Here is a 27,444-nt window from a genome sequence, read left to right on the forward strand (position 1 = left end):
GTTTAGGCAGCTGAGCTTGTCAAGTGCAAGAAGAATGATTGTTATGAGAGATTTTAACTACAGTAATATAAATTGGGGAGAGGAAGATGCATGTAGCAATAAGGGAATGGAATTTCTAGAATTCTTGAGGGACAAATGTCTTAGGCAATATGTAATATAGGGAACAAGAGGTTCAAGAGTTTTGGATTTGGTCATGGCATCAGAAGAGGCGATAATAACTGAGATGACATCTCTCCCACCAGTTGGAGAGAGTGACCATGCGGTTTTGACTTGGAAGATGAACAGACATGCAGGAGTATCAAAGAGACAGGAACATATGTGGAATTATATGGCAGGTGATTATAATAGTTTTAGATATCAACTTGGGGCAGTTCCATGGAGGGTGGAATTAGAAGGATGAGATATCATTGGTGCTTGGGAAATTGTGAAGGAATATTTTTTAGCAGCAATAATAAGCTGTATTCCACGAGTGAAGAAGCGGACACAATTTGGTCTAAAGCGGATGACAAACAATATCAAACAGGAACTGTAGGTGAAAAAGAGGTTATGGAAGAGATATAAGGAGAAGAGGGGAGAGCAGACGCATGAAGAATATAAAAATCAGGCAAGGAGAGTGACTAGTATGGTAAGGAAGGTAATAGAGTGACTGATGCAGAGGACATAGTGGAACTGTTCAATGAACACTTTATTATTATTATTATTATTATTACTGGCAACTCCAGGGAGTCCTTAGACTCATCGAGGGAGGACCCAAATCATATTCATCAGAACTATTCGACATTCATACAGTATCTATCATACCTTGCCTTAAACTCATTCACTGTCACAGCATCCACCACAGACTCTGGCAGCCCATTCCACTCATTCACCACGCTAAAAGTAAAGAACCCAGCTCTAAAACCCTTACTAACCACACTTTTGCCCAGTTTCCATGGATGTCTCCTAGTCCTCCCACAACCAGCCCTGTTCTCAAAAATAACTTCTGAATTAATTTTATAGAAACCCTTCAGTAATTTGAATGTCTCAATCATATCTCCCCTCCTCCACCTATAAACCAATTTTTGCAACCAACAAATCTTCAACCTGTTCTTCTCATAAGGTTCATTCCACAGACCTGCTATCATCTTGGTCACTCGCCTTTGGATCCTCTCAACCTCCTCCCCATCAAGAAGAAACCTAGGTGACCAAATCTGGGCACAGTAGTCGAGATGGGGTTTTATCAAAGCTCGATACAGAGGAACATAACCTGCTTGTCTCTGCTTGTCAACGTATTCTTAAGCAACCAAGTAATTTGATGACCTGATTTGGTCACTTTTGCAATGTGCCCCCTAAACTTCAACTCCTTATCCACCAACACTCCTAAATCTCGTGCCTCATCAATTTCCTGGAGTACAGTTCCACCAATGTAGTAAACTGCTGCTAATATTTTCACCCCAAAATCCATAACCTTACATTTTGCCACATTAAATTGACATCCATTCTCCTTAGCCCAGACCTCCAATCTATCCAAATCATCTTGCAAAATTTTGACATCATCTGCATTCACTATTGCCCTACCCAACTTTGCATCATCCGCAAACAAATGAACTGTTCCTCTCAGATCCTTTCTTATATCATTAATGAACAAATTAAACAGCAGTGATCCAAGAACAGATCCTTATGGCACCACTAGTCACAGGCTGTCTTGTGGACTCTACTCCTGAATAAACCACTCTCTGATATCTCTCCGTCAACCACCCTCCTATCCATCTCACCAACCCTATATCCATCCCCATATGCTGCAATTTACTGATTAGAATTCCATGTGGTATCCTGTCAAAGGCCTTGGCAAGGTCCAGTAGAATCACTGTAAACCCATTACCCTTATCCAGTTCAGCCGTCACTGTGTTATAATACGTGAGCAAGTTACTGAGGCATGACCTACCTTTCACAAAGCCATGCTGTCCCTGATACAGTATCCCATTTTCATCTATCCAATCTTGTATTTTCCTCTTGACTATTTTCTCCAAGACCTTGATAATGATTCCTGTTATGCTGATTGGCCGGTAATTTTCAATAGCAGTTTTGGAACCACCTTTATGCAGCGGAACTATTTTCCCCTCTTTCCACCCCCTTGGGACTGACCCAGACCCAAGGCTCAAATTAAACAAAAGGTCAAGGGTACTGACAATTCTTTAGCCGCTTCACGTACGACACGAGCTAGTATACCATCTAATCCCACAGATGTATTGACATTGAGGTTCTGTAATAGACTAGTTACCTCTACTTCATTCATCACAATTCCAGTATAAGCTGTTGGTTCTTCCATTTCTGCAATGTCACTACCTGGATGATATACTCTTGGATATGCTCACTCAGTAATTCCACTATATTGACTGATTCGATTACCTCCCTACCTTCAGCATTTTTTAAAATCATTCTGACATTAGCATTTTTCCTTTTACTTGCAATATATTGAAAAAACTTTGGGATTCTCTTTAGCCTGCATGGCCAATTTTCTTTCGTAATCCGCTTTTGCTTTTCTTACCACCCTTGTTACCATCCTGGCCTGAGCTTTATACTGTTCCTGCGTCTGCTGGTCAGCTTTCTCCTTAAATTCCCTCCACAGTTGTTTCTTTTTTTGCAGCTCAAGCTTAATAGTGTTATTCATCCATTTAACCCCTAATTGATTTATTATTCGGACTCTTGGTATACTTGGTATATTGACTTATTCTACAAAGATCTGACAGAGACAATAGAAACAATACCAAAGCAAGATATGTTAATTATTGAAGGAGATTGGAATGCCAAAGTTGGAATAGATAATGATGGTTGGGAAAAAGTCATGGGAAAATATGGTTTTGGAGAAAGAAATGAACGAGGTGAAAAATTGTTAGAATTTGCTGTGGACCACGAGATGATAATCTGTAACACAAGATTCCAACAAAAGGAATGTAGAAAATGGACGTGGCAATCAAATGATGGGAAAACCAAAAACATGATTGATATGATTATGATTAAAAGAAAATGGATAACATCAGTACAGCAATGTCGAACTTTTCAAGGAGCGGATATAGACTCGGACCATAGTTTAGTGATTGCAAACATCAAGATGAAGTTGAAAAAGAAATATAAACCCCAACATCAGAATAGAAGAGATACAGCACGAATAAGTGAAGCAGAAATAGGAAGAAGGTACAGAACAGTGTTAGCAGAGAAACTTAAAAGTGTGGAGAAAGAAAAAAACTCGAATTTAAGAGTGAAAAGAGTAATGAAGGCGATAGAAGATGCAGTTGAAGAAACAGTACCAGAAGAAGAGAAGATCAAGAAGAAATGGATTACACAAGAAACACTGAAATTAGTACAGAAGAAAAGAATGTTGAAGATAAGAAGGGATACATCAGAACAAATAGAAGAGCAATATAAAAGAAAGTGTAATGAGGTGAAAAAAGCAGTCAGAATGGATAAAATGAAATGGTTAGAAGCCCAATGCAACAATATAGAACAGTACTATGGAGAGCATAAAACAAGGGATGTATACAGAATGATCAGAACCATTAATAGAAAGTGGCAACCCAAACAGACCACAATTAAAGATGAAAAGGGCAAAGTATTGATGAATAAAGAAAAAATTGTACAGCGGTGGACAAGATACTGTAGCGAGTTATATGAAGAAAAACTAGATTCAGATAGCATTGGGAAACTCACTGAAGAATTGAAGCAGATATCACCACCAGGAAATGAGCATGATATGGACATTTTAAGAGGAGAGGTAGAAAAAGCAATAGGACGGCTAAAACATAATAAGAGTCCTGGTAACGATAACATTACTGGAGAAATGATTAAATATGGTGGTGAAAGTATGGTTACAGAAATGCACCAACTATGCAATATTTTATGGAAAGAAGGGAAAATGCCAGAGGAGTGGGTGAAATCAATATTAGTAACATTATACAAGAAAGGAAATAAGCTAGAATGTAAAAATTATAGAACAATTGCCTTGATAAGTCACCTTGGTAAAGTGATGATGATCATATTGACAGAAAGATTGAGAACACAATTGGAAGCATACCTTGCAGACGAGCAAGCAGGATTTAGGAAGGATAGAACTACAATTCAACGATTTCGACAATGAGGTTAATAGCAGAGAAAGCTAGGAGAAAAAACAAAAACATATATACTTGCTTTGTTGACTTTCAGAAAGCATTTGACAGTATTGACCAGAAAGTGACATTAGCAGTTCTGGAATCCTATGGAATTGATAAAAAACTAATAGCTATATTAAAAGATGTTTACCAGAATGCAGTTGCAGCAGTTAGAATAGGTGATGATTTGGGGAAATGGTTTAAAATAAGCAGAGGTACTAGACAGGGAGATCCAATATCACCAAGCATTTTCATCGCACATCTAGAAAGAGCAATGGATAAAATGAAAGAAGATGCCAAAGGAATATCTGTACACGGAATGAGAATTAACAATCTGAGATTTGCAGATGACATTGTTATTATTGAAGAAGATGAAAGAGAACTACAAAAAACACTGAAACTGTTAAATGAGGAAGGGAAGAGATTTGGACTTGTTATGAACTTTGAAAAAACAAAGACAATGGTATTTGGTGAGAAGAACATGAAACAAAGGATACAAGTGGATGGAACTGATATAGAAAATGTAGAACAATTCACATATTTGGGAAGTAAACTGACATATGACTTGGACTGTAAAAAAGAAATAAAGATCAGGATTGCAAAGGGAAGAACAAATCTGAAGGCCATGGATAACATCTGGAAAAGTAAAGTGATCAGTTTGCAAACAAAACTAAGAGTATTGGAAACATGCATCTTCAGTGATGTACTGTATGGATCTGAAACGTGAGTAATAAATAAGAAATCAAGAAAAAGAATTTTGGCATTTGAAAGAACTTGTTACAGGAAGATTCTAAGAATAGGATGGGTACAGAAAATCACCAATGAAGAGCTCTATCAGAAGATACAACCAAAACAGAATCTAATGCAGAAGATTATAAAACGGAAGCTGCAATTATTTGCACACATCTGTAGAATGAGTGAGGACTGGAAGATAAAGACATTTATGTTTGGTATTTTGGATGGTTTCAACAGAAGAGGTAGACCATACAGAGAATGGATAGACAATATAAAAGACTGGTGTGGAATGGGTGTTCAAAAACTGCGACACTGTGCACTGGACAAAGAAAGGTGGAAGAAGATAGTGAAACAGGCATCAGACATCAACGGGCAGTGAGCCCATGATTCGTGATGATGACTCTTGGTATACAATCAACCATTACCTCTTCCAAACACTTCTTAACCACCTCCCATGCACTATCAACATCCAGCCCTTGCAGTTTTACATGCCATGGCACTAAGCCAAGCATACACCTAAGCTTATCATACATACCAGCCCAGTAATTCCACATGTACCCTGTCTTAATTGTAAATTCCACTCCTTTAGCCACCTCCCAAGTCATGACCTTATGATCACTCTCACCAATTGGTGGCCACACGGTTATGTTCATTACAGCCACATTCTCAGTTGCAATCTCAGTTGCAAAGGAGTTTGGTGTCGAGGCTAGCTGGTGAACGGACGTGCTATCGGAGAGCTCCTGAGAGATTTGTGTTTTTTGTTGATTTATTGGTGTTTTGGATTCAATTTAATGGACTTAAGTGTTTAATTTTGGTATATTGTTGGAGCTTTATTAGCGTGGTTAGTGTACTAAAGTGTTTTATAACATAATCTATGTCGGGAAGTCGCCGCTAGATGAATTCGTAATGTGTAGTGTTAGTGCAAGCTCCAGATAAGATAAGTATCATTTTCAGTTATCGATACAAATTACTTAATATTGTGTAGTTTTGTTTTGTTTGCCTTGCGTATTTTAGTGCGTCTATTTTTGGTGTGTTATAACATATAATTTGGCAAAACACGTTACAGATAAGTATGGCACCTGTGCGAAGGAAAATGGCAGCCAGTAATGAAGGTTCGCCATCGTTATCAAAGAACGGTAGCATAAAAGAAATGAGTCAGTGTACTAGCTGTGAAATGTACGCTTTGCGGAGTGCGGTCGGAGTGTGGTTAGATGATAATAAAGGATTGAATGTGTGTAGAAAATGTAGGGAGAATGCGCAATTGAAGTGTATTTCGGATCGTGAGTGTGATATTTTTGTCAACCTTCAGAATGAAGGAAATAGGGATATGACAAGAAACGGCAAGGTTGTACATGAAAATTGTGAGAGTGTGAATGTAGAAAGTGTGAATGATAGTATAAATGGTTTCTCAGAGAACAAAAAAGATGAGATAGATGCATTGAGTGAGATCGCGTTGTTGAATAGTGCGATAGAAAGAGCAAAACAGCAGCTAGAGTGCATGAACAAAAGTAGACTGAATGAACCAACCAATAATAAAAGGTATGACAGGAAAAATAGACATATAAATGTGAACATGAACAAAATGAAGGATAGAGTGCTGTATGGAGACTCGTTAGTACGAGGTGTGTTAGTAGAGGATTTGACAAAATCGTACCAACCTGGTGCGACCACAAAGGACGTAACTGCGTCTACTAGAGAGCAAAAGGAAAGGGTGAAAGAAATGAATGTTGTGGCAGGTACGAATGATTTGAAAGGTGATAAAATGGAAATGATAGAAGACCTGAATGAATTGTTTGAGGTAGCAAAAGAAAAGAGTGAGAGAGTTAGAATGATTAGTCTTTTGCCACGGTATGACAGTGAAATGTTTAAAAGGAGGGCTATAATTGCAAATGACTTTATGCGTGGGTTATGTATGACGAGTGGTGTGGAATTTGTGGATGTGTGGAGTGAGTTTGATGGGCGAAAAGATCTATATAAGATGGATGGCTTGCATTTGAATGGTTACGGTGTAAGAAGACTTGAGAAAGTGTTGCTGAATGTAGTGGATGTGCAAATTCAGGGAAACTAGATTTGTTGGGGGGGGGAGTAGAGATACAGTCCTTATGGAGGCAGTTGAATGTAAGAATGAATATAATATGCCAGAGCAAATAAGGACAACAAATCTGAGTGGGATAGTTAATATAAGGCATCAAGGTAGGGTTGGGACTAATGGGGGTCTTAAATTCATGTACACTAATACTAGGAGTATTAGGAACAAGAAGGAAGAGTTTTTGGCCATGGTTGGCACTTCCAGACCACAGGTTATAGGTATTAGTGAAACATGGCTGACTGTAGATGATATAACTAGTGGGATTGAATGTGATGGGTATAGTGTGTTCAGGAATGACAGAGAGAATAAAATGGAGGGAGGAGTATTGTTGATGATAGCTGATGAGCTCCAGCCAAGGAGAATAGAAGTTGAATTGCAGGATAGAGAAAAGAGCACATTTGAGGCCATTTGGTGTGAGATTGTGGCTAGCAGAACTAAATATACAATTGGGTGCTGCTATAGACCAGGTGATGGAAAAGATGGTGGTGACAGTATGCACAAGCAAATAGAAGAAATGGGTGGAAGGAGGGTGATTATTATGGGAGATTTCAACTATGGTCGCATTGATTGGAGTGAGGAGAGGACACACGGGAGGAAGGAATTGGATTTTATGCGGTTATTAAGGGATAACTATCTGCGACAGCATGTAATGGAAAATACTAGGGGTCAGAGAGTGCTTGACCTAGTAATTACATCTGAGGATTTGGCTGTAACAAATATGACCACATTGCCACCAATCGGTGAGAGTGATCATAGGGTCTTGACTTGGGAGGTGGCTAAAGGTGTAGAATTTTCAATTAAGACAGGGTACATGTGGAATTATCGGGCTGGAAAGTATGACAAGCTTAGGAGTTTGATTGGTTCAGTGCCATGGCATGTACAACTGCAAGGACTAGAAGTTGATAGTGCATGGGAGGTAGTTAAGAAGTGCTTGCATGAAGCAATGGCTGACTGTATACCTAGAGTCCGAATAATAAATCAAGTAGGGGTTAAATGGATGAATAACACCATTAAGCTTGAGTTGCAAAAAAAGAAACAACTATGGAGGGAATTTAAGGAGAAGGGTGACCGGCAGGCACATGAACGGTATAAAGCGCAGACCAGAAGGGTGACGAGTGTGGTAAGAAAAGCAAAAAAGGATTACGAATGAACATTGGCCATGCAGGCTAAAGAGAATCCTAAACAGTTTTTTAGATATGTAGCAAGTAAAAGGAAAAATGTACATGGCAGATTGATTTTAAAGAATGCCGATGGTAGGGAGGTAACTGAATCAGTTGAGATAGTTGAGTTACTGAGTGAGCACTTTGCAAAAGTATATCATCCAGGTGGTGACATTGCAGAAACGAATAAACCAGTAGATTATACGGGAATTGTGGTTAAAGAAGTGGAGGTGAGTAGTCTATTGCATAACCTCAATGTCAATACATCTGTGGGATTGGATGGTATACCAGCTCGTATTGTACGAGAAGCAGCTAAAGAATTGTCAGTACCCTTGACCATTTTGTTTAATTTGAGTCTCGGGTCTGGGTTAGTCCCAAGCGGGTGGAAAGAGGGGAAAATAGTTCCACTGCATAAAGGTGGTTCCAAGACTGCTGTTGTAAATTACCGACCGATTAGCATATCAGGAATCATTGTCAAGGTCTTAGAGAAAATAGTCAAGAGGAAAATACAAGATTGGATAGAAGAAAATGGGATACTGTATCGGGGACAGCATGGTTTTGTGAAGGGTAGGTCATGCCTCAGTAACTTGCTCACGTATTATAACACAGTGACGGCTGAACTGGATAAGGGTAATGGGTTTACGGTGATTCTACTGGACCTTGCCAAGGCCTTTGACAGGATTCCACATGGAATTCTAATCAGTAAATTGCAGCATATGGGAATGGACATAGGGTTGGTGAGATGGATAGGAGGGTGGTTGACGGAGAGATATCAGAGAGTGGTTTACTCGGGAGTAGAGTCCACAAGACGGCCTGTGACTAGTGGTGTGCCACAAGGATCTGTTCTTGGACCACTGCTGTTTAATTTGTTCATAAATGATATAGGAAATGATCTGAGAGGAACAGTTCATTTGTTTGCAGATGATGCAAAGTTGGGTAGGGCAATAGTGAATGCAGATGACGTCAAAATTTTGCAGGATGATTTGGATAGATTGGAGGTCTGGGCTAAGGAGAATGGATGTCAGTTTAATGTGGCAAAATGTAAGGTTATGCATTTTGGGGTGAAAAGATTGGCGGCAGTTTACTGCATTGGTGGAACCCTGCTCCAGGAAATTGATGAGGCACGAGATTTAGGAGTGTTGGTAGATAAGGAATTGAAATTTAGGGGACACATAGCAAAAGTGACCAAAACAGCTCATCAAATCACTTGGTTGCTGAAGAATACGTTGACAAGCAGAGACAAGCAGGTTATTGTTCCTCTGTATCGAGCCTTGATAAGACCCCATCTAGACTACTGTGCTCAGATTTGGTCACCTAGGTTTCTTCTTGATGGGGAGGAGGTGGAGAGGATCCAGAGGCGAGTGACCAAAATGATAGCAGGTCTGTGGAATGAACCGTATGAGAACAGGTTGAGGATTTGTGGGTTGCAAAAATTGGTTGATAGGCGGAGGAGGGGAGATATGATTGAGACATTCAAATTACTGAAGGGTTTCTATAAAATTAATTCAGAAGATATTTTTGAGAACAGGGCTGGTTGTGGGAGGACTAGGGGACATCCATGGAAACTGGGCAAAAGTGTGGTTAGTAAAGGTGTTAGAGCTGGGTTCTTTACTTTTAGAGTAGTGAATGAGTGGAATGCGCTCCCTGAGTCTGTGGTGGATGCTGTGACAGTGAATGAGTTTAAGGCGAGGTATGATAGATACTGTATGAATGTCAAATAGTTGTAATGAATATGATTTGGGGCCTCCCTCGATGAGTCTAATGACTCCCTGGAGTTGCCCGTAATAATAGTAATAGTAATAGTAATAATTACTAGGTCAAGTACTCTCTGCCTCCTGGTGTTTTCCACTACATGCTCTCGTAGATAGTTGTCCCTTAATAACCGCATAAAATCCAATTCCTTCCTTCCATGTGCCCTCTTCTCTTTCCAGTCAATGTTACCATAATTGAAATCACCCATAATAATTACCCTCCTTCCACTCATTTCTTCTATTTGCCTATGCATACTATCCCCACCATCTATTCCATCACCTGGTCTATAGCAGCACCCAATTGTATATTTTGTTCTGCTAGATTCTATCTTACACCAAACAGCCTCAAATGTGCTCTTTTCTCTATCCTGCAGTTCAACTTCTATACTCCTTGGCTGCAACTCATCAGCTATCATCAATAACACTCCTCCCTCCTTTTTATTCACCCTGTCACTCCTGAACATGCTATACCCGTCACATTCAATCCCACTAGCTTTATCATCTTCTGTCAGCCATGTTTCACTAATACCAACAACCTGTGGCCTGGAAGTGCCAACCAAGGCCAAAAACTCTTCCTTCTTGTTCCTAATACTCCTGGCATTAGTGTACATGAATTGCAGAAGCCCATTAGTCCCATCCCTACTTTGATGCTTTATACTACTATCCCATTCTGATTTGTTGTCCTTCGTACTCGCTCGGGCATATTATACTCATTCATGCACTCAACTGTCTCCCTAAAGTCTGCATATCTACCCCGCCTTAATAAATCTAGTTTCTCTGAGTCTGTACATCTACTTCCATATCATTCATCAACGCTTTTTCAAGCCTCCGTACACTAACTCCATTCAAATGTAATCCATCCATCTTATATAAATCCTTTTGCCCATCGAACTCACTCCACACATCTACAAATTCCACACCACTCTCCATGCATAACCCACATAGTCATTGGCAATTATGGCCCTCCTTCTAAATACTTCACTGTCATACCGCGGTAAAATACTCACTATCCTAACTTTCTCACTCTTCTCTTTTGCTACCTCAAGCAATTCCCTCACATCCTCTATCATTTCCATTTTGTCTTCTTTCAAATCATTTGTTCCTGCCACGATTATCATCTCTTTCACCCTCTGTTTTTGCACTTTGCACAAAAGATTGGCTGATGTCCTTTATGTTTGCACCCGGCTGGTACGATTTCGTCAAACTCTCAACTATCACACCTCTTAATAGCGAATCCCCATACAGCACTTGCTCCTTCATTTTATTGACATTTATGAACATTCTATTTTTCCATACGCTCCAGTTGCCTTTTTGCTCTGTGTGTCGCTCCACTCAACCTTGCGATTTCACTACATTTATCTCACCATTTTCATTATCAATCAAATCATCCATTTGTTCTGTATTTCTACCTATTTACACTTTCAATGACACTCTCACACCTATCTGGCACTACCTCCATATTCCCTATCACACCACCATTTTTTTCATTCTGACTATCATTAACGATATCACTCTCGCCACCCGAAACACGCTTGAGATCCTCATTCCCCTTACACTTTCTGCACATATTAACTCCACTATCACCATCTAACCAGACTCCCACCGCTCTTCGCAAAGCATACATCTCACAGACAGCACATTGCATAAACTCTTTTACATCAAAACTCTTAAACAAACATGGCGACCTGGCCACCATTTTTTTTTATCGGTGCCATATGTACGCTATCTTATCTTAAAAATAATAATTAAAGTAACACAGAAAACACACAAAAATCACACAGACACACCAAGAAACAAAAATCAAACAATACTACATAAAATTCTAGTAAAATTGCCAATGATAACACAAAATACCACTAATCATTTCAGGAGCTCTCGATAAGCCGACAATCATATCAGTGTGATTGGAGTATTTCATCCTGGTTTTTTTCATCCTGGAGAAATAGGTTTTAATTTCTTTTAGGTTTTCAAAAAAAATAGGTTTTCAAAACCTATTTCATCCTGGAGAAATAGGTTTTAATACTAGAGGGATAGGGCAGGTTTGAAGTTTAGAGCTGCAAGAGGAAAGTGTGTTCCAAATACTAAGTACTCTGGATGTCAGTAAAGCTGTGGGACTGGATGGTATTTCACCACTTTTTTTTTTTGAGAGAATGTGCTAAAGAACTGACAGCTCTGCTGACCTGGCTTTTCAATGAATAGGATGCATACTTTCAATCCTACGAAATTTCAGAACACTTTTAAACACCGAATTGATAATTCTATACTGTTTCCCACTCATACAATTTATTCAAGTCTGCCTGTAAAGGCCACAATGTCTGCTTATTCCTCATCACTCTCCCATCTAAGTCCTATTGCCTTATTGACATCAAGCATACTTAACTCCTCATATACCTGTTACTAACTCACCATTAAGTTTTATCTAATTTCATTCTCTGTGTTGAGCTTCTGATTTCACACTGAAGATAAAACATCATGATGAAATGCTCACTGAAGACCTCGGCTATATCTTCTGCAGTTGTCACCAATCTCCCACTTCAATCCATTAACAGTAACTTACCATAATCATTTTTCCTTCTACTTGCCACTTTTCTACTTAATAAAACTCATGAAGGTTTTTCATAATCAAATTTTCTAATTTCTGCTTGCATTGCACTTTTGTTGTCCTTACCAACTGAGTCACTCTGCTGACCTGCTTTTTATATCATCAACTGATTATTATTATTATTATTATTATTATTATTATTATTAAACAAGACCTCATGGAGTCAAAGACTCATCTGGGAGGTCCTTTTATCACACACACACATCTCATCATACTGTGTCTTAAACACACTCAAACTCCTTGCAGACACCACACTCTCAGGCAAGGCATTCCAATCATTCACAACTCTGCACGAAAAAAACCTGCCTCTCACTCCCCTACTCATACCCTCTTTATACAGTTTCCAAGGATGACCTCTGGTTCTCCCCTGATCTCCCACTATTCTCTGTAGAACTTCTCAACCATTGATCTTATAGCAACCCCTTACCAACTTGTAGGTCTCTATCATATCTTCCCTCTTCCTTCTCTCCACTAGACTCTGCAAATTACATGTTCTCAATCTTTCCTCATACTCAACATTCCAGAGGTCAGAAACTACCTTAGTCAGTCGCATTTGGACCCTTTCCAACATCTCTTCATCCTTCTGAAAACCCAGTGACCAAATCTGGGCACAATAGTCCATGTGTGGCCTAATCAAAGCCTTATACAATGGAACAAGAATCTCCCTACTTCTACACGTCAGTGTCCTCCGCATCATTCCCAGAAGTCTTTGTGTTCACAAAATTGTCTTCACAATTTTGGCGATGTGTCCCCTAAATTTTAGATCCTTATCCACTATCACCCCCCAGATCTCTTATTTCCTCTACTTCCAACAATATATTCTCACCAAGCATAAATTCTGCATCCCATCTTTGTTTTCCAAATTTTAAAACCTTACATTTTGCAACATTGAACTCACATCCCCATTGGCTTGCCCAATCACTCAATTTATTAAAGTCTTCTTGCAAGGCCACAACATCTTTACTACTCTTTATGGTTCGTCCCAAGTTTGCATCATCTGCAAACAACTGAATATCTCCACCCAAATCTTTGCCAATATCATTAATATACAAGTTAAATAGTAATGGCCCTAAAACAGACCCCTGAGGCACTCCACTAGTGCCTTTCCTTTTCCTGGATATCGCACCCCCATACACATTTTTTGTACTGCCTCCAAAGTGGCTTCTTCTTCCAGATTTCATGCTAAAGTCCCTCATTCATCCACTTTACACCTACTTTATTCTGCCTTTTGACTTTCTCAAGTCAAAAGGCTGAATTCAGTTCCCAAGTAGTATTTATTTCCTTACTACTCAACTCCTCATTTCATGCTACAGTTCCAAGCTGTTTCCTAAGCTTCTCATAATCACCAGCATTTTCATTCTTTCCTTACAGAAGTCTTCGTATTGCTAACCACAACTCAGGTGATCACTTCATGATCACTCTTATCAACTGAAGGAAAGTGTGAAACCCCACTTACAATGACATCCTGTGATGAAATGATCAGATCTAAAACTCTTGATCCTCACGTGCCCTCCTTTATATACTGCCTGAGAGAGTTGTTTCTAAACCTCAAGAAATTCATTTTCCTTATTCCAAAATGCCAGCTCTTGATTCCAATCTATACCACCATAATTAAAATTACCCATAATAATTACCCATCCTTTGTTCACTAATCCAAGTTTTTTATACATTTCTTCATCACCACCTTCCACATTCCCTGGCCTATAGCAACATCCAACTAAATATGTCTTCCTGTTAACATCAGCATTACACCACATTGCCTCAAAACAGTTGTCACTATTTCCCTCTTTCATGTTTTCCTTATGTAGATATAATTTCCATGCTATGATCAGCAGCACTATTCCCTTCTTGTCCTTTCTATGCTTAAAAAACACTGTACCCTTCCATTTCTATTCCCATTAGGATATCTATCATTTTCATTCAACACTGTTTCACTTACAGCATCAATTTTTGAAACAAAACTGATACTCCTGGTATCTGTAAATAAATAAAAAAATACAGCAGTTCACTTTTAGGTCTATAACCAGTCCTACCTGAGCCACTTGTTGGTTGTGATTTTTCCACCACACCTCCCCTTGCTCAATCACCTTTATTACTACTTCTATCTCACTCATATTCCGATTTATTCCATTTCTCTGCTGATCATCTCCATGCATACCTACTACTCCCAACATCCACTCTCCCTTGTCTCCCTATTAGCATGAATTCCCTCCCCCATTTCCATTATCCTCTTGCATTCCAGTTCTCTCTTCATCTCTCACACTATCTTTCACTTCTCCTCTTACTTCAGATCTCTTGCTTTCATCACACGCTGCACTTCCATCTAGCAACAATTTCTCTGGTTCACTCACTCCAAAGCCAATTAAATGCAATATGTCATGTCTGTATAATTCCATTCTTCCCTCAAATGCTTCCCCAAAATGCATTCCATTCTCTTCACACAGCTCTGTCAAGAATACCATTTACGATTCTCGATTTCCATCTCAACTATCATTATCATACCTCTTCTAAATTCTTAATAATCATAGGAAAATGTGAATATATTATCATATATAATCAAATTTCGGATGTAAACAGAGCAAAGGCATTTAATAGAATACAGCACAAAAAACGATTGCATAAACTGCTTTCATTTTAGAGTACAGATACTATGATAGTTCTACATGAAAAGTTTACATTATTACTAATTTACTACTGACAATTTCCTTTCAAATTAATCTGTTATTTGTCAGAATACCAACATCCTGTCAGATCTTAGATTTCATTCTCCTAAGACACTTTTTAGATCTTGGCCTCTCTTTGGATCTTTTTCCTGCAATCAAAAAGCTGTTGCTAAATCTTTCCTTCCCTTTCTGTTCAAGCAATCATAAACAAAATGGTCATTTCTGGAACACAGTATGCTCAACATCACTAGTTAAACATCATGTATGGTTTGTTGATGTGACAATCCCAGTGAACAGTCAGAGTAGAAGAAAAAGAGTATATGAACAATTGACCAAGTATAGAGACTAAAAATTGAAATGGAATGAATTTGAAATAAAAGAGCAACAATGGTTACAAATATCAGAAAAGAACCACCAAAAGAATTTATGAAACACCTGGAAAAACTGAGCTTACCAGATATAACATCATATCATCTCAAGAAAAAAGCATCATTATAAGGCCTCACTCAATGGGACATATCTTCTAGTGAAGAATTTGAATTGCATTATTATGTGTTTTGGATTCTTTCACCGTGATCTCTGATAAATGAATAATATAATAATAATAAGTCCACATGGTTAGCCTTGGCTGTGCACTTCGCAACCATATGCCTGGGGAAGGAGTGTCCTAGGTTCGATTCCCGTTGGAAAAGTGAGGAACTGAAAGATCTTCCTCAGCCATAGCCGGTCTTGGGCATGGATAGTAGAGTTTTTTCCCCATTTTATCCTGGGGTTTTTCATCCCGCAAAGCAGGCAAACCAGCCTTGAGAACTCAACACTGTGGACATAGGATACACTGGGACATAGGGCTGACCACCTTATCCTGTGAACAGTTTGAGTTCTGATGATTAATAAACCCTCGACACCGCAACGTAAAGGAGGGAAACGGAAAATGAGATGAGATAATAATAATAATAATATATAATACTTACCTGCATGTATAAACTGCAAACCTCACGTGTACTCATGACTCCCAGAAATGGAAACAAAACAACTGGAAGAAGACTCGTTACTGCATAGGGAATTGGTTCTGCTACCCAGTACAATGCTACCCAAAGCAAAGTAAATGCACCTCTACTTTCCTGTAGTAAATAAATTTAATCTGAATAGTATGCATCATCAGTATGAAGGTGTAGTAAAGTAAAGAAGTCTTTAAACAATACTTTCAAAAACCATATAAAAACATACAAAAAGGATCCCTATTAAGAATTTTATTTTATTTAAATAATTTTAACTCTAAAGTGAAATTCATATATCTAATATTTATTTTAAATAATGCAGAGAGAAAAAGAACTATATACCACCAGAGGTTTTTAAATTCTTAATAACCATAGGCCTGGTTGGCTAAGTGGTTAGCATATCTGCTCTCCAAACAACAGCTTATTCGAATCATGCAATATGCATGGATGTTTGTGATTGTCTTTAAGTGGACGATGAACTTCATCCGGTGTGAGACCATTGCCTTGCTTATTGGAGGCCTGAAGTGGCTTAAAAGAGTCCATGATTGGTCTTTAGAACAGGGTTTCAAGACAATGTAAAAAATACAAAAAAATATACAAAATTAATTGAAAACTAATCCTTAGTCCACCCATGGTGCTAATGCACTATAGGTTTACAAAAGCTTTAAAAAAATGCATCATTAAGGGGGTTTTCTTGTTTTAGTAATATGATTGCCTTTTATAATAAAGTGAAGAGTGGTTGATGAGGGAAAGCCATGTTCTGCCTTTTTTTTTTTTTTTTTTTTTTTTTTCACAAAGGCATTTGACAGGGTACCACATGATAAGCTGATATTGAAGTTGCACCACATGGGTTTAGACATCAGGTTAGTGAACTGGATTTGGGATTGGTTATCTGATAGGTAACCAATCAGATAGGTATGGGGAAGAAGTATCAAGAAGACAGAAGGTTACAAGTGGGGTCCACAGGGCTCAGTACTGGGACCTGTATTGTTTAACCTTTATATCAGTGAAATTGTCAATGGACTGCAGGAGGATATTCAGCTGTTTGCAGATGATGTGAAGCTTAGAAGGGTTATTTGTAATAGTGCAGACATGGTGGCCCTTCAAGAGGATTTGAATAAAATGGACAGATGGGAAAATGAATGGGGATTCAGTTTAATTCAGCTAAATGTAGTATTTAAGTTCGGGATTACATCAATGGGAGACTACATGCCCTGTTGGAGGAACTGTACTGGAGGAAGTGGGGGTGGCAATGGATCAGGGAATGATGATTGATTCCAAGGGATCTGGGGGTGATGATTGATTGATTGATTGATGACCTGAAATTAAGGGAACATATTGTTAAGGTGGTGAAGGTAACTCAGAGGATTGCTGCAACACTGAGAAGAATACTGACCAGCAGAGATAAAAGAGTTGTCATTCCATTGTATGAAGCCCCAATCAGACAACATCTGGACTATTGTGCTCAAATTTGGTCCCCAGGATTTCAAGGAAATAATTTAACCTTGGAAATAGTACAGAGGTAGAAAACAAAGATGATATCAGAACTGTACATTGTTAGTTATGAGGAGAGACTGAGGGAATGTGGACTGCAAATTTTTTTTCCACTTGGTTAGACTATAATAATTCCTGAAGAGGTTTCTGTGATTAAGAAGTTTAATATAATTATTCTGGTTTTGTGACATGTTTATTAAAGAAAACGGTTTTTAAAACTAAGCAAGTACTAAAACAACACCCAAAAAAGTTTCCTTAGTCCTCAGACTAACATCTTCAGTGGTAAAGAGAACTAAAAGTTTAAAGCACAAACTAAATCAACCAAATGATTCGTTTAATTCAATTTTTTAACAAACTATTTTGATGTTCACAATACCAACAAATGAACTAATTTTCTTAATTTAGAACTTGTCAGATGTTGTTTTTAGCACTTGTTTATTTTTAAAAACAATTTTCTTTAATAAACATGTAGTCACAAAAGTGGAATAATTATATTAGACTATAATAAATTTAGTTTAATCTTTTATCCAAGTGTAAGCAAACAAAGTTTGCACCTGAAATATCTTTAGGACTGAGGCAACTCATGGTAAAGGTGGACTAAGCTCTCATCACTTGTCTTAGTATCTCCCATATCTCCTTGCAGACATGTATAATGCTATGCATTAAGGGAAGGGCCACTACCCAGACTGGTTTTGGCCTTTATTGGGGTCTCATCGGTGGGAGCCAGACCCAGAGGTAGTGATACTAAGGTGGAAATAATGAAGAAGTCATATTTACCTATACAAGTTGCCAAAAGGTGTCTCTTGGATACACTTGGATAAAGGATTAAGCTAAATTTATTATAATCTAACCAAGTGAAAAAAACTTCCAACATCTTTCTCTAAATCCAGAGTAATTTAATAATAAGGTGAGACACCTTTTGGCAACTCGTATATGACTTCTCCATTACTTCCACCACCTCAGGGTCTGGTTCCTACTGATGTGCTTTTGTGCAGAAGTGGTCCCTTTCCTTGAGGTATGAGAGGCTCTGCTTGGGATAGGTTTTTGCTTGTCTCTGAGTGGGGCCATCGCTGAGATTATGGCTCTGTCTGGTGGTGGGGTAAGACTGCCACTGGACAGAGCCAATGCTGAGGAGTTCTTGGTGACTGGGTGAGCCTGTCACTGAGTGGAACAACGCCGAGTTAGAAGATCCTTCGGTCACTCATAGGGAGCGGTCTGGAGGATTGCCTAATTTTTAGAAAAAGTCTTTACTTAAACACACCTCAATAAAGGCCAAAACCGGTCTGGGTAGTGGCCTTTCCCTTAATGCATAGCATTATACATGCCTGCAAGGAGATGTGCTTTGCATTATGAGAGATACTAAGACAAGTGATGAGAGCTTAGTCCACCTTTACCATGAGTTGCCCCTGAAGATACTTCAGGCATAAACTTTGTTTGCTTAAACTTGGATAAAGGATTAAACTAAATTTATTATATTATGGATTGCAATGTTTGGAGATAGAAGAAGAGGTGATGTGATCGAGACATTTAAGCTGTTATTAGGTAGTTACAGGGTTTACACTAAGGAGTGCTTACATTTTGTGGAAAAAGGGGAAGGAGCAAGGACCCTGGAAGTTGCAAAAAGAATAATAAAAAAAAAAATTGAAGAAAAATACCAAAATGGAGACAACAGTTGAATCATTGATTAAAACAAGTTAAATAGTGCAAAAATCAAGTGTCACCACTAGCAGCCACCATTGAGACCAGTATGTAGGCACTGAATGGGAAACGTGCAAGATCCTTTTGGTCAAATATATGCCCCACAGAACCTTGCACATCCACTTCACTAACATCAGTGGCCTCAACTGCAACCTTAACAGCGTCCACTACTATCTTCAGTCTATCAAACCCCACCTGCTCTTTTAGGCAGAAACTCAAATCTCACCTACTCTTCCCAGCAAAATTCATCTCAACCTTCCAAACTACACACTCTTTAACTCCTTTCGACCCAAGGGTGGCATCTGAACATATATCTGCTCTGACATACCTTGCCAAAGAGCACCTAACCTAAAATTGCTCAACTTTGACCTTCTATGGTTGAAAATATCCCTTTCCCACCCAGTCAAATTCATTTGCTGTCTCTATTGCTCCGTTAAAGCCACCAACCACTCTGAACTCTTTAATTTTCTCTCCTTAAAAATTGATTTTCTCTAGTCCCACTTTCCTAACAGCAAAATCGTCTTCCTAGGAGATTTTAATTCCACATCACCAACTGGCTTTCCTACTCCAGTTGTTCAGATCTTGCAGGCAGAGGTGCTGAAATATTTGCCATAACTAACGACCTTACACAAATTGTTCACATGCCAACCAGATACTAGATTACTTGAACCCAGTGGCGGCCCAAACATAAGCACTGTGACACTGCAGCACCCCCAAGGAAAAATTGAAAATTTTAAATTTTGTTTGTGTTTATAAATAATAATAATAATGCTTACAACATTATATTATTGCAATACAACATGTTAAAGGTTACATCTTATGTTTCGACAGTCACTGAATAGTTAATAATTGGAATTGTTTGATTAGATTACGAAACAAATACACTGCAATCTAACGCAGTTCGGAATTATCACGTTCGACCAATCGCAGCCAGACTTTCGGATATTCGTTTGCGCTTGTGATTGCAACGTTACAAGTGATTCCAACACTGCTCGTTTGGGCAGTATATTGTATGCTTGTGCGTTATTTCTGTAAGATAAGAAACTTTTATTATTGGTGTCTGTTTGTGGTGAGGGTGAAATATTTTTAATAAACCAATTTTTTAATATGTAGGGGAGTATTCCTAGCTCGCCTCCACGTGGTGCACCCTGGGTAATGCTAAATGAGCAAGAGGGACTACTGCCAGCCAGACCTATCTTAATGATCTCCTGGCTATAGACCAGTGGTGGCCGGTAAAAATTTTAAGTGGGGGTGCTGCATATACAAAAAAATAAAATAAAATAAAATTCTAATCAGTAACGAATTTATTAATAAATAAATTTACATATTAAAAATTGCTTTGTTAAAAATATTTCATCCTCACCACGAACAAACACCAATAATAAAAGTTTCGTATCAATAGCAATGACAAGTGCAAATGAATATCGCCGTTAGATAGCAGTCCGTTTGTGTCGTGTAATGATAATTGAAAAAATATAATTCTTTTCATATTTTCAACAGTGACACTCGTCATAATTCAGCCATCTATCTATAATAAATAAATAATTATATGTTATTTTAACAAAATAAAATAATATTGACAAAAAATAGTTCGCCACAAACATGCACCAATAATAGACGTTCCATATCTCACAGAAATAACATGCATAAGGATACTAAAAATACACTGCCATTTGGGCAGTGTCTGAATGACATAATGTGCAATGACAAGCGCCAACGAATATCGGCATTAGATCGCAGTGCATCTGTTTCATAATCTAAAGCGTTAATTGAACAATTCATTATTAACTATTCGATCAATGTCAAAACATAAGCTGTAACCTTTAACATGTTGTATTGCATTTATATAATGTTGTAAGCATTGTTATTATTTATAAACACAAACAAAATTTTAATTTTTCATCTTTTCCTTGGGGGTGCTGCAGTGTCGCAGTGCTTATGTATGGGCCGCCATTGCTATAGACACATGAAATTACAAGCTATGCAATCACCAAACGGTCCTTTTCAGGACCACAAGACAAGAAGAAAAGACAAGAAAAGAAAACTAATTGCTAATTTCTGGATTTTCCAACTCAACATTGAAGGAATCAGCTTTGTTAAAAGCCAATATTTCTCAAAAATCCTTTCAAGAAAATGATATAGACATAGCTGCCATTCAAGAGACGCACACATCTAATGAACAATGATCGAAATCTAGAGGAAAAATTGCAGGATACGATATACTAGGAGCTATACATCACCAAACTTATGGCTGTACAACTTAATATTAATATTTGCTGATATTAAGTGGGCATTCTCAATAATATAGAGAATGCCCACTTAATATCAGCAAATATTAATCAGAATATACACACTATCATAGCCAAAATTGAAGCTCTCACAGTGATTAACATCTATAAGCCTCCCCTGGTAAAATGGCCACCTGAAGTAATTCCCATATTTCCACATCCTGCTATTTACATAGGAAATTTTAACAGCCGCCATTACACCATGTGGAATTACAATAATAATGATGAAAATGGCGAAGCATTAACAAATTGGGCTGAACAAAACAATCTTAGCTTGATATTTGATGCAGAGGACAAAGGAACCTTTAAGGCTGCAGCATGGAGGAGGGAATACAAGCCAGACCTCTGTTTTGTTACCCAAAATTTGCAAAATCTACCGATAAACACAAAAAGACATGTCCTTGAATATTTTCCACACAGCCAACATTGCCCAGTATTGGTAGAAGTAGGAATGCAAATACCAATAATACGGTCTATTCCACGACCGAGATGGAATTTTAGAAAAGCGAACTGGCAGATTTTTTCACAAGAACTGAATAAAATAGTAAGATGGATACCTCCTGTAAGTGAAAACTACAACAGATTTATTGGAGCAGTCATATCAACAGTGAAGTAGTATATTCCAAGGGGTTTCCAAAAGGAATACATACCTGGCTGTAATAAAGACTGCGAAGAGCTATACCAACTCTACTTAAATCTGGTGACTGTCACATAGCTGACGAATTACTCCAGAAGCATGATAATAAGCGCAGAGAAAAATGGATAAAAACTACAAAGTTAGGTGGAAGTAATCCAATCACTCATAAAGATCCTTTGGTGACTCCAGATCAAATTGCCTGTCCAATAACCTCGCTGAGCCCCTCAAGCTCATCAACACACGCACGTGAAGTTAAATGAACACTCAAAAACTTACGACAAAGAGCAGATGGTGGTTCTCAATTTTCAAGAGAATTTGCCACAGACGAAATAACTGAGGCCTTAAAAGGAGTTGAAAACTAGCAAAGCACCAGGCTTTGATGGTGTTCGCCCTGAATTCTTGGTAAACTGTGGAAAAAATGCTCGTCAATGGCTATCAAAATTCTTTTCTCACATTTTAAGGACGGGAAATCTTCCAACAGCCTTTAAGAGAACAAAAATAATAGCCATATTAAAACCCAACAAGCTTCAAAATCAATTAGAGAGCAATCGTCCAATTGTGCTCCTCAGTTGCTGATATAAGCTCCTTGAGAGACTCCTCCTTAACAAAATGGGGCCAAAAATATCTGAATGCATTTTTGAAAATTATGGAGACAACTACCATGTTTGAATAAAAACTTTAGTTTAATATAACTAAATTCTACATTCAACATTCAACATTTCGACCTTTATGTCAAGGTCATCTTCTGGAACATACAACTATACACAGAAAACAAGCTACACTACAATCAAACTGGTTTGTTAAAGATACTGACCAACCGCTACAACAATTGTTGGCCTGACCTCTTGGTGAAAAAAAAAATTATACATCAACGCTAGAGTCCTATTATTAGTGTTATCTGTTGGTTGTAGAAATACATTGGGCGCAACAACAAGTATCTATCTATATACATATATTAACATCATGATTATACTTGTACCTTCCAGCCAGTTGGTATGGAATGGTTACTAATACTAGCCGAAGATTGGCTAGACTGACTTATGCTGGAGCTTATATATTAGGTAGGCTGAATGTGTGCCATCCAGATCCCTGGAATTTTCATGCCATCTTTGTTGTTGATATTTGGGTAGTTTATCAGGATTTTGCAGGCTTCCTTAAATTTCCTTTCATACCAGGTGTTTATGTGGTGTAAAGAGCAGGTGCTTTTCCAGTTGATTTGGTATAAGGTGTTGAGACTGTGGTCTGAGAGGCCTGCTTCACCATAATAGTTATATTTAATGTGTCTAATGTGTTCTTTCTTGCATATAGGGATTGTCCATCCTGTATCACCAATGTACGGTAAGTTACAGGTGCAGCGGATGCAATAGACTCCAGGATGTGCTAATGAGAGGAGAGGATCCTTAGAGGAGTTGAATATGGTTTTAAGTTTAGTGGGTGGTTTAAAGGTGGCATTGAGGTTATAATATTGTAGGATTCTGTTGATTTTTTCCGATTTTGTTGGTTAGAGCAAATTGTTGTAGGTCTGTTTTTAAGGGTGTTAATGAGTCCATATTTTTGTGATGGGTGGTGGTATGAATTAGCATGTATGTATTGGCCTGTGTTTGTCGGTTTTTGGTAGACCGTGAAGGATAGATTGCCTGAAGGAAGACGTGTGACCAGTGTGCCTAGGAACGGGAGCGAATTTTGATTTTCGATTTCGATGGTAAATTGTATGCGTTCGTGTTGTTTGTTCAGGTGGCTAAGGAATGTGTTTAGCGTTTGTCGCCTGTGCGGCCAGATCGTGAACACGTCGTCAACGTATCTAAGCCAGACTGTCGGTCTTGGTGTGGTGGAATCAAGAGCCCTTTGCTCAAAGGTTTCCATGTAGAAGTTAGCAATTCAAGTGGATAGTGGTGAGCCCATGGCTGTACCTTCTTTTTTGTAGGTAAAATTTGTTTTGCCACACGAAGTAACCGGACTGTAGTACTTGGGCAAAGAGGGCTGTAATGTCGGGTGGAAAATTTGTTCTGTAGTAGGAGAATTGTCATTGATGGGACATTAGTGAAAAGGGCAGAAACGTCGAAGCTGACTAATAAGTCGTCTTTGTCGAGTGTGATGTTTTTAATTTTGTTTATAAAGTGTTGTGTGTTTTTTATGTAGGAGGGGGGAATGACCTACCAACTCCTTGAGTGTTGCCGCTAATTTCTTGGTTAGGTGGTAATTGGGACTGTCTATTCCTTCCACACTTGGTCGAAGGGGCACATTTTGTTTGTGTATTTTCAGGACCCCACATATTCTGGAAAGAGGGGGGGGGTGTAGTGGGGTTTGAGTTTTATAACCATGTCTGGTGGCCAAGAAGTGACGGACTTGAGTAGTTCGCGATTTGGCCGTATGGGCGACAAACGCTAAACACATTCCTTAGCCACCTGAACAAACAACACGAACGCATACAATTTACCATCGAAATCGAAAATCAAAATTCGCTCCCATTCCTAGACAGACTAGTCACACGTCTTCCTTCAGGCAGTCTATCCTTCATGGTCTACCAAAAACCGACAAACACTGGCCAATACATACATGCTAATTCATACCACCACCCATCACAAAAATATGGAGTCATTAACACCCTTAAAAACAGACCTACAACAATTTGCTCTAACAAGCAAGCCCTGAAACAAGAACTAAAAATCATCAACACATTCATAAATAATGGCTATAACAAAAATACTATTAATAAAATACTCCATAAAATAACGACAAAAACAAATCTAGATTACAGTAAAACCAAAGCCATCCCATACATTAAACCATACAATATTTCTACATTATTTAAAAATGCATTTGGATCACTGTGTAAGCTTAAAAGAAAGGACTTAAAAGACAAGAAAAAAAAAATGTGAAGTTATCCCTGTTGAGTAAGCAGGCTTTAGGACTCAACATAGTTGAATGGACCAAGTACTAAGCCTTACTACCCATATTGAAGCAGGCTTCCAGAGATGTTTGAAAACCTCTGTTGTGTTTGTTGACCTTACTGCTGCATACAACACGGTATAGAAAGAGGGGATGATAAGCTGATACAAGTCATACCATGCCAATCTATCATAAGACTTATTGGTAACATGCTTTCTGACAGGTTCTTCCATGTGGTACTGGGATACAAAATGAGCAAACTGAGAAAGCTGAGCAATGGGCTCCCACAGGGCTCAGTATTAGCACCAATTTTATCCAACTTATATACATCTGATCTACCAACAACTAGGTCAAACAATTTGCTTATGCTGATGACATAGCCCTCATCATCCAACACAAGAGCATTGAAGTAACATATGCTATTCTCACAAATGACCTTAGAACCATTGGGGAATACTTTCATAAATGGAGACTAACACCAAACTTCAATAAGACCGAGGTTAGCTCTTTTCACCTAAACACCAAATTGGCAAATAGGAAAATTCAGGTCAGTTTTAACAACACAATGCTGCAGCACCAAGATTTTCTTAAATATCTGGGTGTGACTCTGGACAGGACCCGTAATAGCATCATACAAAAACAGTGTGGTTCTACATGGGATTCTTCTGCTATTACACTGCGATACTCCACGTTGGCCTTAGTCTACTCTGCGGCAGAATATTGTTCACCAGTATGGCTAAACAGTCCTCATATCAAGAAAATTGACACACAAATAAATGCAGCAATGAGGACAATAACAGGTTGTGTCAAATCCACCCCCCTCTACTGGCTTCCAACTTTGAGCAATATTGCACTGCCAAACTTAATGCAGACAAAACGCTCTAGTAAAAGAACACAAAAAAATAAACAGCAATCCCCTGTTGCCAATACATGAAAACCTCCCATATATAAACATGAATCACATTAAATCCCGACGGTCTCCACTAATACTGGCTGAAGAACTAGTCAATAGCAATTTCAATGTTAATTCAAAATGGCTGGAAACTTGGAAAGAAAAATCGCCACCAGACTTAAACAAGTATATCCTTCCCAACCAAAATCTGAAAGGGATTGAGCTTCCATTATCACCTATGGAAAAGGCTAAATAGGATTCGCACAGGATATGGTATCTGCGCAGACAGCTTATACAAGTGGGCAAGATCACCTGCACCCCCAATGTGACTGTGGGGCCATAAACCAAACCATCCAGCACATTGTGGAGAACTGCAGCATAAGAGCCTACCCTGGTGACCTGAGAGACTTTTTTTGAGGCAGATCCTTTAGCTCTTGATTGTCTATCTGAACTAGACTTAAAATTTTAGACTTTTTTTTTACCTGATATTTGTATATGTGCATTACTTGTTTCATTTTTATTGTCTGCACAAATATGTATTTATATATTCTGCTGTCATGTGTCTTTATTATGCCATACGCTAAATAAATAAATAAATAAATTTAATATGTAAATTTATTTATTAATAAATTGGTTACTGATTAGGAAAAAAAGATTTTTTTTTATTTTGTATATGCAGCACCCCCATTTAAAATTTTCACTGGCCACCACTGCTTGAACCACTCCCAAAATGCCCTAGTTCTCTTCCTTGCCAAACCCTTCCAAATACTCAGTGAATGTAGTGAATACCCCTGGGTAATTCCGACCACAGTCTAGTGCTCATCTCCTCCCCCATGCATCAACACTTATACAACCACTCTCATACATGAGTAGTTTGACACTATAACAGTCCCAGGTGGGATAGCCTCTGTGATTTCTATGCCTCATTCCCATGGTCGGACTTTTGTTTCCAGTCTTCGAATCCAAACATATGCACCGAACTTCCTTCTCCCCTAACTAAACCCTGTTTCTCCAAAAGATGTGCCAAGGCTGTACAAATGAAAAATCAAGCATACCACAACTGGCTCACATTAAGAACTCCATTCTCCTTTAGTGCTTATACTCAAGCCAAAAATAGATACAAGAAAACTATTAATGCTTCCAAAACAGAGTTTGAAAGAGCAAAAAGCATGAGAATTGCACATTTGATCTCTTGCCAGAGCAATTGGTCTAACTTTTGTCTAACACTATTCAAACCCTTATCATACCCAGATGGCTCAATTACATCATGGCCCACAGAAAAAGCCAATCTCCTGGCTTAACACTTTGCCTTCAATGCACACATAACTGACAATGGTAAATTGCTCCCCACTCCAACCATTCCAGTTGGCCAATAAACAATGCTCCTATATCCTTTTGCCAGAAAAAGAACAGAAAACTATTCT

The 27,444-nt window shown here is 38.4% G+C and overlaps 1 protein-coding gene across 1 annotated transcript in view; it reads right to left on the reverse strand.

Moving 5' to 3' along the window:
• The window catches only part of LOC150095751 (Na(+)/citrate cotransporter-like), a 371,638-nt gene that overhangs the window by 338,645 nt on the left and 5,549 nt on the right, over positions 1–27,444 (reverse strand). The window contains exon 2 of the mRNA XM_090409950.1: positions 16,096–16,245. Within this exon, the coding sequence (XP_090266076.1) occupies positions 16,096–16,245 (150 nt within the window). The remainder of the gene's footprint in view (positions 1–16,095; positions 16,246–27,444) is intronic.

The sequence above is a fragment of the Typopeltis vanoorti genome, chromosome 20 (genome assembly GCF_054136105.1).
Source record: "Typopeltis vanoorti isolate ZY-2024b chromosome 20, IOZ_Tvanoo_1.0, whole genome shotgun sequence".
NCBI classification, from domain to species: Eukaryota; Metazoa; Arthropoda; class Arachnida; order Uropygi; family Thelyphonidae; genus Typopeltis; species Typopeltis vanoorti.